This window comes from Littorina saxatilis, linkage group LG12, assembly GCF_037325665.1.
Source record: "Littorina saxatilis isolate snail1 linkage group LG12, US_GU_Lsax_2.0, whole genome shotgun sequence".
NCBI lineage: Eukaryota > Metazoa > Mollusca > Gastropoda > Littorinimorpha > Littorinidae > Littorina > Littorina saxatilis.
The window spans coordinates 5,108,049-5,120,255 of NC_090256.1; the positions used below are offsets into that span (position 1 = coordinate 5,108,049).

The 12,207-nt window shown below is 42.8% G+C and overlaps 1 protein-coding gene across 2 annotated transcripts in view; it reads left to right on the forward strand.

The window, feature by feature from the left end:
• The first annotated feature begins 729 nt into the window (after positions 1 to 729).
• The window catches only part of LOC138981124 (TBC1 domain family member 14-like), a 30,629-nt gene continuing 19,151 nt past the window's right edge, over positions 730 to 12,207 (forward strand). The window contains exon 1 of one of the 2 annotated variants that reach the window (XM_070353963.1): positions 730 to 2,052. In XM_070353963.1, the coding sequence (XP_070210064.1) occupies positions 947 to 2,052 (1,106 nt within the window). In that variant the 5' untranslated portion in view covers positions 730 to 946. Of the gene's footprint in view, positions 2,053 to 8,097; positions 9,232 to 12,207 lie in introns of those variants that run through there. The other variant, XM_070353964.1, reaches the window with a different exon arrangement.

The window sequence follows — 12,207 nt, forward strand, 5'->3', positions numbered from 1 at the left end:
CAACTGGAGACATTTCAAATGTTCATTAAATCGTCCGATGGAGCCCCCATAAAAAAATATTAAAAAATGGAAAGACAAAGAAGAAAAAAGAAGAACCAGTAGCATACTCCAAAATTATTAAATAAAAAGGCCAAGTGTTGCAATAAAACAAAAGAGACTCTTATAATTATGATTCCTGTGTTTGACTGGGGTAGGTGTAGTGGAAGTTCTGTGTTAGGTTCTAGATACCTATCCACTAATTTCCATGTGCATATTGCAAAACAAAAGTGGTGAATTCAGTTGAAAGAGAGAGAGAGAGAGAGAGAGAGAGAGAGAGAGAGAGAGAGAGAATGGAGCTCTGTTTTTCGTTTTATTGACAGTTTTATTTCTCAAATAGATCAGATAGATGTAGCTGTTGTAAACTTTGCGATTGTGAAGGAAATGTATCAGCAGAATTATGTCGCACGTCGTGAATCGCAGCGCTCCTCGTAGCGCCGCGCGTTGTAAATCGCAACGCTGCGCAACGCGCCGCGCGCTGTGAATCCACTTCGAAAACAAAATATTGATTTGAACTATCTGCATGCCACTTATTTTTCTAGAAACCAAACTTTCATATGAATTTTAAATTATAATTGAATTAAAGTTGCACATTGGCAACGATTCTCCCGCAAAAGTATTACTGTATTTATTTCATTTGCTTTGCGAGTAAATTTTATCCACCCCCTCATCAGCATACCCATCCAAGTAATGGCCGCCGATTGTGTTTACCCAGCGTGAACTTTAGGAAGTCTTACATATTCCCAGGCAAATGTAGTCCCCCATGTGTACACAAGAGAGTAAAGCTGGTCAAATCTGTCTTGATACTGTTTGTTTTATTTATTACATACCTTCATATGGGAAGAAAAATGCCCAGATCAGTATTAAGAGGTTGGAAACAAGGGTTTCACGGTGTCTGTGATAGTCAACAATGGGCAGATCCCAAGGATCGTGCATCTTTAGTAAGTCGAGAAGAATGAGACTGATAGGAATGAGTGAGGAGACTGGCACAGAGCCTCACAAAGGGCTGCAACAGGACCCCACGAGTGATCTGATTCCAACTGTTCCGCTTGTGGAAGGATTTGAAAATGTCGAGGCATTGAAGTATCGAGTCAAGAAACTTTCTCTCAAGAATGAAGTGAATGCAGGAGGGGGAGGAGGTGAGGAATGTGAGAACGATGGCTATCCTTCCGCCAGTGCGAGTGGGAGAGAAAGTACTCTCTCCCTTTCCAGTGATGATACTTTAAATTGTGATGATTATAAAAGTGATTCAAATGACGTGTCCACGGACACATCGCTCATGCATGAACGGGAAAACACAGCTTGCTGTGACACTAGTAGTAGTACATGTAGTGACTCTCGTCATGAGAGGACACACTCAGACTCAAGCATCAAGGCCGGGCTGCTTATGTCCCCTGTGCTTTTGACTGAAGATGTACCTGTGGATGTAGGTGCAAGCAACCGACTTTCCTCAGTCTTGGAAAACATATCCCTGCCTTTGCTTTACTTGCCCAACACGAAGCAAATTGTTAACGGTGACAAAACAGTAGCGAATGCCAGTCTAAGTGCTGATACTCACTCATTACAGGGAGACACTGGTTCTTGTTCTGACACTTTACCGATCAATGGTTTGGATCCAAACAGTTTGCAAGTGACAGGGGGTGATGGGCATTCTAGTTCCTTGTTTCACACTGCGTACAGTGCCAGTGATTTGGACAGGCTGCGAGCAGAACCTGACAGAGTGACGCTACACAGTGTTGAAAGTTTCACATCAAACACTTTGTCTTGTGATCCAACAGCTAGACTTTATGACACATCAAGTCTTTCAAGTATTAGCACAGATTTCTCCGTTTCAGCTGTTTCAGACGAGTATGGTGAAGCTAGACTTGTGTGTGATGGTGATGAAGGAGCATTCACTGAAGTTAACTTACATGGCAGGAATTCCTTTGAACCCAGCAGGAACGCTTCATTGGACAGTGGATTTGAGGACAGGGGAGCAAAACCAAAGAAAAAGGGTTTCTCTGGATTTCTGTCAAGGTAAACCATTAAAGTAAAACATTGGATTATACTTTATCATGTAAGGCCAAAAAAAAAATTGTCTGTTTAGGGTAACATGACCCAAAAAAGTAGGGTCGGTAGGTAGGTAAATTTTTTTTTTTTTTTTTTTTTTTTTTTTTTGGTGTAAATGCTATACATGTTGGCTGAACATTCACTTCTTATATTTGATGAATACATGTTTCAAAACTAACGTATAAATAAAACAGAGAGAAAGGGAGAGAAAGAAACGCCAAATGTCTCTTAAATAGCATTTTTACCTCTTTTTTTTTTGGGCTAAAAGTAAAACTCCCATGTACGCTCGTGTTTTTGTACGAGTGGATTTTTACCCCTTCATTTAGGCAGCCATACGCCGCTTTGGGAGTTTTACTTTTAGCCCACAAACGCAGAAGAAGAAATAGAAGTATTAGAAGCAGACACAAAAGTGGATGTGCGCACACAAGAAAACATACAGAGAATAAAATAATGAAGAAACAAGTTAAAATGGATGGAACACAGAGTGTATGTAACCAGGGAGGCTGATGTTTTGCACATATTATAATTGTGTAAAGTAGTAAGACTGGTATTAATTTAGTATCAGGTCAGAGGATTTTAAGATACAGTTGAACCTGTCTATAAAGTATATTGACCATCCAAGGGGTTGTCACTTTTGTCAGTATAGATCATGGAAAGATTAATAACAATTCAAAAATTCAACTTGTCAATATCACAGATCTTTTTATAGGCAGACATGTGGTTCTTATGAAGACTGGTGGGTTTCCAGTGCAGTTGAGCTGTACCTTCCTTTCCCAGCTCCCGTGCAGACCATTGTGTAATTCAGACTTTATACTGTAAAATTTAAAACACTAAAGATGAGTTCAACTAAGCTTTCAGTTTCACTAGCAATAAGAGCATCCTTCCGCTGGGATACAGGTATGTACAGTGGAACCCCCCTTTTAAGACCCCCCAATTTAAGACCCCCCATTTTAAGACCTTGATTTTTCAGATTTTCTGTTCATAGCAGATCTGTAAATTTACCCCCATTTTAAGACTCCCTCCATTTTAAGACCTTGAATTTGGCGGGGATGTGGCTCAGTCGGTAGCGTGCTGGATTTGTATCCAGTTGGCCGCTGTCAGCGTAAGTTTGTCCCCCACGTTCGGCAAGAGATTTGTTTCTCAGAGTCAACTTTGTGTGCAGACTCTCCTCGGTGTCCGAACACCAAGACCAAGTGCACACGAAAAAGATCCTGTAATCCATGTCAGAGTTCGGTGGGTTATAGAAACACGAAAATACCCAGCATGCTTCCTCCGAAAGTGGCGTATGGCTGCCTAAATGGCGGGGTAAAAACGGTCATACACGTAAAAGCCGTGGGAGTTTCAGCCCATGAACGAACAAACAAACAAGACCTAATTTTCTCAGATTTTTGGAAGTCTTAAAAGGGGCGTTCCACTGTATACCAAATATTTGAAACTCGGCTGCTCCATGTGCAGAGTTACACCCCTTTACTGAATGGAATTTGCCGATTGACATCATTGTTTGTTCAGCACACACAAAATCCTACTGTGCAGAGTATGCAACCAGACAGTAGATTGACCTGTATGCCCAACCAGACAGTAGATTGACCTGTATGCCCAACCAAGTGAATGGTGCTCATAGTCATAGGGAAAGTTGTGGATGGATCTGTTAATACATTGTAGTTTTGTACCAGCTTGACCCATCTTGGTCTATGGGTTTTGGCTAACCAGGCCTCACTAGTCTCAGTAATGACTGACTCAAGGTTTTCAGTTTCAATCTATTAGTTTAACGGTGACAGTGACAGATTCACTGAATGTTTTGATATTGCTTGACGTGACTTGTTTAATAATATTAAAAACAATCGGTTTGAAGATACTTGTAATCACCATGTGCATTGTTGTTCCAAGACTCAGACTCTGAAGGCAATGGGTCAGTTAGACTTGGATTTAAAGTAAACTATACTGTTCAAAAAAAGAAACGCATAGCTTGTAATATTTGGTTAATTTAGTTATATGGCTACAAGGATATCCACCAAACTGCAGAAAATGTTTATCTGGTCGTCGACCTTTCGTCCATTGCCACAAGTGAGCTCTGCACGTGACGCATGCGTTATCAGTGGCTACAATGTCAAAATTGCTCATTTGGCATGACCACTCGTCATGCTTCAGTGTAATCTCGTGAAACTCGGGGAATATTGAGCTCTCACCATGTCTTCCAAAACCCATAAAAGCGGATTGTTCGCCACAAAGAAATCAGACGACAATTCAGCGACGAAAGATGGCCCGATTGAGCAGAGAAGACCGCCAAATTGCATTGGGTCGTTTACAAACAGGCTAAAGTCAAAGTGCAATCGCCAGGCACTTCCACGTGTCCCAGAGCACCATCAGTAGACTGTGGGTCAGGTTTCAAGCCACTGGCTCCGTTGCTGACTTGCCACGAGCGGGAAGACCAAGGGCGACAACTGCTGCTCACGACCGCTTCATACGGCTCCGCCACCTCCGGAATCGTTTCCTGTCGGCCTCATCTTCTGTCCAGGCTCTCCCCGGGCCACACCGATTATCGGACCAGACCGTGCGGAACCGCCTGCATGAAGCTGGTTTGAGAGCTCGCAGACCTCACAGAGGAGCTGTCCTCACCCGCCGCCATCGCCAGAACCGAGTGCAGTGGGGCAACCAGCACCTTCGCTGGACCGTCCGGAATCACTGGAGACACGTGTGGTTCAGCGAAGAGTCCTACTTCCTGCTCCAGCGACATGATGGTCGGAGGAGGGTCTACCGGAGAGTAAACGAACGTTACGCGCCCAACTGTGTGGATGAGGCACCCGTTCATGGTGGTGGAGGCGTCATGGTGTGGGGGGCGATCAATACCGCTGGAAGGAGCACCCTGGTGCACGTCCAAGGGCGCATAACTGCCCAGCGATACGTGGAGGAAATTCTGCGCCCACACGCCCTTCCTCTTCTGGCTGACCAGGATGCCATATTCCAGCAGGACAACGCTCGCCCGCACACAGCACGACTCACCACCCAGTTCCTCACCGACCACCATGTCCAGGTGCTTCCCTGGCCATCCATGTCGCCAGACATGAACCCGATAGAACACCTCTGGGATGAATTGGACAGACGTGTGCGCAGGCGAGAAGAAGCGCCGGCAAATCACCGCGATCTATTGCAGGCACTTCAGGAGGAGTGGGACACCATCCCACAGCAAGATATCCGGCATCTGATCCAGTCCATGCCCAGAAGGTGCCAGGCAGTTGTTGCTGCTCAAGGCAGTCACACCCCCTACTGACTTGACAGCCTCGGCACCCAATCGTATTGATTGACTGATTGATTTGAAGATGCAAATGAACTGTGTGTGCATTCAACTGTGTCCATACCAAATTTCAAACAAATATCTAAATATTGGATTTTCTGTTAATTTTTTCGAAAAATAAAACAAATTTGGCAAGTAACAACTATGCGTTTCTTTTTTTGAACAGTATATGTCCAAATGGCCTGGCTTTGTCGGTTTAGTAGGAAAATTGAATCCCATTGCCAGGCAGAGAATTTTGATGACAGTTGTTTTTTCATGGACAATTTTAAATAATGTTGATGTATGTTATCATAACCCCCCGCGGGTTAGGGGGAAGAATTTACCTGATGCTCCCCAGCATGTCGTAAGAGACGACTAACGGATTTTTTTTCTCCTTTTACCCTTGTTAAGTGTTTCTTGTATCTATAGAATATAGTCAATTTTTGTGTAGATTTTAGTCAAGCAGTATGTAACTTGTAAGAAATGTTAAGTCCTTTGTACTGGAAACTTGCATTCTCCCAGTAAGGTAATATATATATATATATTGTACCACGTTGCAAGCCCCTGGAGCAAATTTTTGATTAGTGCTTTTGTGAACAAGAAACAATTGACAAGTGGCTCTATCCCATCTTCCCCCTTTCCCCGTCGCGATATAACCCTTCGTGGTTGAAAACGACGTTAAACACCAAATAAAGAAAAGTAAAGTATGTTATCATAGAAATGTATCCCAAAAAATGATCACAAAATAGCAAACAGAATGAGCCACCTAAAGTTAATGGATAGAAACTCTTTATGTGGACCTGAACTGATTCAGTGATTGTTACGTATAATTTCCTTACTCATGATGGAAATACTCGTGATTCGTGTTACTGAATGTTTCAGTTGTCTTGCTCAAAGATCTGTAATGTTTTAAGCTTTACAAATTACATTGGTGTTTTCTTGAGCAAAAAACAAAACAAATGGACAATGAATTACATGTATTTACAAGTTTACTCAAATTACAGTACATATACATTGATTCAAACATTCCACCATACTGCGCAGCTAGATCAAATGCTGATTCCAGAACTCTGTCCATTGTATTGACAGAGCCCTGTCACATGAGATGGATCAATAATGGCACTGGCATGCATTAGATATAAAAAAAAAAGAGAGAGCTTGCTGGGCGTTGTCGTAAACAAATGTGAGCCTTGGGCGAATGGGAGTTTTTCTCTGGCACTGTTGCAGTCTGCGTGTTCTCTGCTGTCGTTGATTGCAGACAGTATTGGACCATCCTTTTCTTTTCTTGTTTCTTCTCTTCTGTTGCTTCTCAGCATGTTCGCTGACTGTGAGTAACTTGCTGGTTGCTCTGTTGTGAATTGCCTGATGATTGTTACTGGTAAGTACTTTGGCCTGTGATTGAACATCCTGGTTATATCATAGCAGAAAGTTAGTGAGGGATGGAGGATGAACACCAACAAAAGAATAATGTTGACAGTCCTGTGGGTTGGAGCAAAGACTGTAGGGTGATTGACAGGATTTGGTGGTCAGTGTAGAACTTTGCACTTGCAGGGTCGATGTACCGTGATTTCCCTTTGAGGTCATGGCAGGAAGGTATTCATTTAATTCCATAGTGGATAAACTTATGATGATACATTAGTAAGTCTGCTGATTGAGCAGTGCCTGACATTTGTGACAAATCATGTGTGTGACACTCATCAAGATGATCCTGCTCTCGCCTGATACTGATAACATTGTTAACATGCAACAGTAAATCTGGCAGCAGTGGTAGGATCAAATAAACAACATGTAGAATATTACATGGTAGTTTGCTGAAGAAGGCATTGCTTGACTGCCCTTGTGGCAGGGATAGAAATTGTTTATTTGGTTTATTTTGGGCTGAATAAAAAAGGCCAAATAACCTTTAACATAGGTAGAAAAGTCAGTGTCGCTCCCTCGCTTCAGAAAGTTGAATGCAAATGAAGTGATAATAGTAAAACCTAACAGTAACACTTTCGTTAAATACTGACATGCATCCTAATTCTTAACTTAGTTTATGCAGTGGTTAACTCCTACCATGTCCCGTGAAACCAACTGGCTAGTTGTAGCTGTTAGAAGGGCAAGATTGTACATTGCCTAAGGCAACACATGCTCAAGCAAGATACAATGTAATACATTGTATGTAACTATCTCCTGTAAATCACAGAGCTACTACTATAGTACTAACCTAGTGCAGCCAGCAAATAGTATTCCTTTGCTTTACCAGTGGCAGTGTACAGTAAGCCTTTAATGGATTTATTCAATATCCTACTCCTGTAAGTCCATGTATGTTGATATCGTAATGTAACACATGGGGATGTGTCCGGATATTTATGTAACACAGTGACAGGAATTCAGCAAGGTCTCGGTGTAAGTGGGACTCTCTTTGATACTGTCACTGCTGTAGTGGAACCCCCCTTTTAAGACCAACACAAATCTGAGAAAACAGGTCTTAAAAGGGAGGTAAATGTGCAGGCTTTTACATGGACAGAACATTTTATCCTAGGGTATTTGAGCAGGGGGAGGGGGGGGGGGCTGTGTCGTCAAACCGCAGGCTTTCTGGGGGGGTTCCACTGTTGCAGTTAGGCGAATTGCTGAGTGTCTTAACAAGTGAAAGCCAGGGATATTTCCCATGTTCCCAGTGGCAGTGTTGAAGTACGAAGGGGGGGACTTACTCCCAAGCATTATTTGCCTTACATTGCCTAAGCATTATGTCACTGTTATGCAATGTAAGGCAAATAATGAGGCCTTCGCCCACTCGGCTGAGAGGGGGCGTTGTCGTGCTTGACTGGCTATACAGCTAGTCAGCCAACTACCACCGTCCGACCCCAGATGGGATTGACAATTTAAGGATTGTGAGTGTTAGTGGAACACTATCAGACTAGTTTTCCGCCATTCTTGTGTTGTGGATTGATTCTCATGCCGCTTGACTTAATAAAATATATTCAGGTTTTCAGCTACATTCACTATTCAGACAACTCCCACTGTCCGACAGTACTATGGGGTTGACATGAAGCACTGTGGTGGTAGGGTATCACTGTCAAACTAGTTTCACGCCAGGCTTGTGTTGCTGATTTGTTGATTGTCTTGCTGCTTGATAATTATAAGTATATTCAGGTTCAGTGACAGTGGTTTTGCTATCGGTGATTAGTGCAAAGTTGACAAGTTAGTACATAGAGTGCGGACTCGTGATTGCGTGAAGATCGTGTATCACCTTGTGCCTGTGGCTGGGATTGAGATCAGTGTGTTGGATAGACGTGTTTACCTTCTGCCTCGTGATTCTAGTGTTCTGCTTGTCTTGTCTTGTGTAAGCTTGTCAAGACTCTGTGTTTTGAAATCGTCTTTTCACATGAGGTCGTCATGTATTGTGTTAAAGCTCACACGTTTCTGGGTCGACTTGCCTTCCAGTGATTTTACCAAGTTAAGTAAGGGATCTACCTACAGCCATGTATGATGATCTTACAACGAGGTAGCACTAGCAGAGTGAGAGACTGTTCTGAAATCAGATTTTCGCAGGAGGTTGTCATGTATTGTGTGAAAACGTACTAGTTTCTGGGACGACTTCAGTGTTTGTAGACACATCCACTGATTCACTGAAGGATCTACATAGATATAGTCAATATTATTATGCCGTTTCATGGTGTGATGCGTGTATTACGAGGAAGTAGGCTAGTGATAAGGTTAGACGCGAGGTCAGATGAACAATGATGATAACGATGCAGAAGTTGTTTGGGAAGGAACGGTGATAATTGGTACAGTACCAACATTCGCAAGAAATGGATGTACTGTGAAGGAACGGTGATAATTTGGTGCCGACGATCAGAAGTAATGGAGGTTCTCAGACCGAAAGTTCAGAGGTAAGCGTAAGTCTTTGTTCTCAGAGATGTTCGTACCTACTTTTGGGAAAATGTAGGCATTAGTGAAGGTATTCACTCACAAGTTCCTGTTGCCTTTTGTTTCTTCTTGTTTTCGGTAACATCTCCCAACATCCCCTCTCGCCCCCACATGTCCATATGAACTAACGGCGGCAAGGCCGGGAGGGATGACTAAAGAGGGGTGGGTTTCAGTTATTCTTTTGATCGTTGCCGGTAAAGCTCCTCTTCTCTATTGTCTGCTGAAACGTTTCAAATCCTGAGTACACCAGTTATACATACACAAAAAGGGGAGTTTGGAGATGGGTGGAGAGGTATCTGCACTGGGTAGCCTCCGATGGCCCCGCCGAATGATCTTGGACCTTTAAGCGTCTCAGGTGTCTGAGATTGAAGAGGTAGCTGCTGGGTTTCTGACGGGCTCTACGTCAGTTCAGCCATAGATGTGTCTATACATGTATGTCTCTGGTTCAGCCCACATGCAAGAAACACACACACACACACACAGTGACACACGACGCATGCGGATACGCATGTGCACTGGCGCCCGCTTACGCACAAAAACACACATTGTCAGACAAAATACAGCTCTCCGAATCACACACACCACCCCCACCCACCCACTCCCCGGGGGTCCTTTGGCCCCTTTGCTCGTATTATAAACAAACACACTCACTCACATTGAATATTGGTACCTGCAACATCCCCGCCCCCAGGGACCTATATCTAATATAGGTCTATGCCCGCCCCCCTCTCTATTTCACACGCACGCACACTCATAAACACACACACCACACACACCTCAACAACATTCTCACAAACGTTATTGCACTTTGTACCCATTGCCTGGCATGCCCTGACTGAATGATGAATCAGTAGATCTGGCCCTCCCAGTGGGGGAGGCGATGGGGAGACTGATTTACTTGCACAAGGCCGCCGTGTGTTTATTGTATGCTCATGGGTCCCCCCAGAAAAAAAAGTATAAGTGCTGAAGTGTCTGGTGTTTTGCTCTTGAGTTGTCTGTTTCAGGGATGGAAGTGTGGTATTTTTTTCAACTAGTTTCTTCGTGGAGACTCTTTGTTTTGTCGCCAGAAGCAACACTCTCTGAGAGAGAGACACAGATAGATTATTAGATACAGAGAGAAAAAGAAAGATAGAAAGACACATAGAGACAAGAAAGGATGAGACAAAATCTTTATTTCGAAATGTTGTGGAGCATACAATGAATACAAACTTTTTTTATCAACCAGCCCTCTCTGAGGGTGACTACTCTAATCACATAATGCACAAAGAGAGAGTGGCTGATTGAGAAAAAAAGAGAGCTATTCACAAATCTTTGGTTCATGACAAGTTTATTGTGAAAGAAACAAGGAACAGGGACAATTCTGACAGGAAGATAATAAACACTTAATGAGTCAATGGTAATGTTGTCATACTCAGCCAATTAAATGCTTGCTCCGCATAATGCAGAAAACAAAATAGGATCGAGCAGCAGTTGCATCTGCAGTTGCGTACTCATTTACTGTGACATACAGTTGTCATTGATCATTTAGACAGCTGCGTCTCTCGGGTCCATTCATTGCAATTCATTGACGTCAGTCTCCAGTAAATAGACTAATTCGGTTTTGGTGTGTAAGTGACAATGCGTAGCTGATGGGGCAGTGGGTTGAAAAGACTGTCAGATGAGAAGGTGAGGTGTTATTCAGATGTAAAAAAAAAAATAAATTGTTATATGAAGTCTTATATCGCGCGCGTATCTCCAGACTCGGACTCAAGGCGCAGGGATCTATTTATGCCGTGTGAGATGGAATTTTTTACACAATACATCACGCATTCACATCGACCAGCAGATCCTACTTTTCACGGCCTATTATTCCAAGTCACACGGGTATTTTGGTGGACATTTTTTATCTATGCCTATACAATTTTGCCAGGAAAGACCCTTTTGTCAATCGTGGGATCTTTAACGTGCCATTAATATTAATAGGGGGTGTGTTTGGTATAATTTCTTTAGTTTGTGCAACTTGTTTTATGCTCAAGAAAAAAAAAAGTGTCATTGATAGGTATTTTTCATGTATTTTAATATTTATGTTTTTATTTGCGTAAATGTTTTCCCATGTTCACCTACCTTGAATTTGTATTTATACTGACTAATGAATATTAAAGAGTGTTAGAGAGACGAAAAAAGGTTAAAACAAATCTCCCCTTTCCTACACTTTGTACGCACGCACACACACTCTCTCTCTCTCTCTCTCTAAGGTACTGACAAAAGCAAGCCTTCCGAGAAGCAAAAGTTAAACCCTTTACTTAGTCCAGGTTCAAAAGATGTGTACACTACATAGGTATGTACTCAAAAGACTTCACAGCTTTGGTTTCTCTTTGTTTCTTTCTTTCTTTTCTTCGTCAACATCAAAAGAGGGTTATTTATGGAACATTTATTCAATCACTCAAGACAACGCATTTCTGAGACTGTGTATGGCAGTCAGTTTGAGTCTGATTTGAAGTTTTTCAGTCATAATCGCATGCCACAGTGAAACGCATCACTTGAGTCACGTTCCACCAGCTAACACAATTTGTTTTAGTGGAAAACAAATTTCAAGTGCCCAATTATACAAATTAGATGGCAAGTTTGTTTACCAGGGGGTAACGGGTGTTGGAGTAATTAGAAGATCACCTCACGGTCCCTCAGGCTCCCACTCTCACCCACACGCACACACACACTGAACACACACACACTGAACACACACACTGAACACACACACTGAACACACACACTGAACACACACACACTGAACACACACACTGAACACACACACACACTGAACACACACACACACACTGAACACACACACACACACTGAACATACACACTGAACACACACACACACTGAACACACCCCTACACACACAATCTCTCTGTCTGTCTCTCTCTCTCTCTCTCTCTCTCTCTCTCTCTCTCTCTCT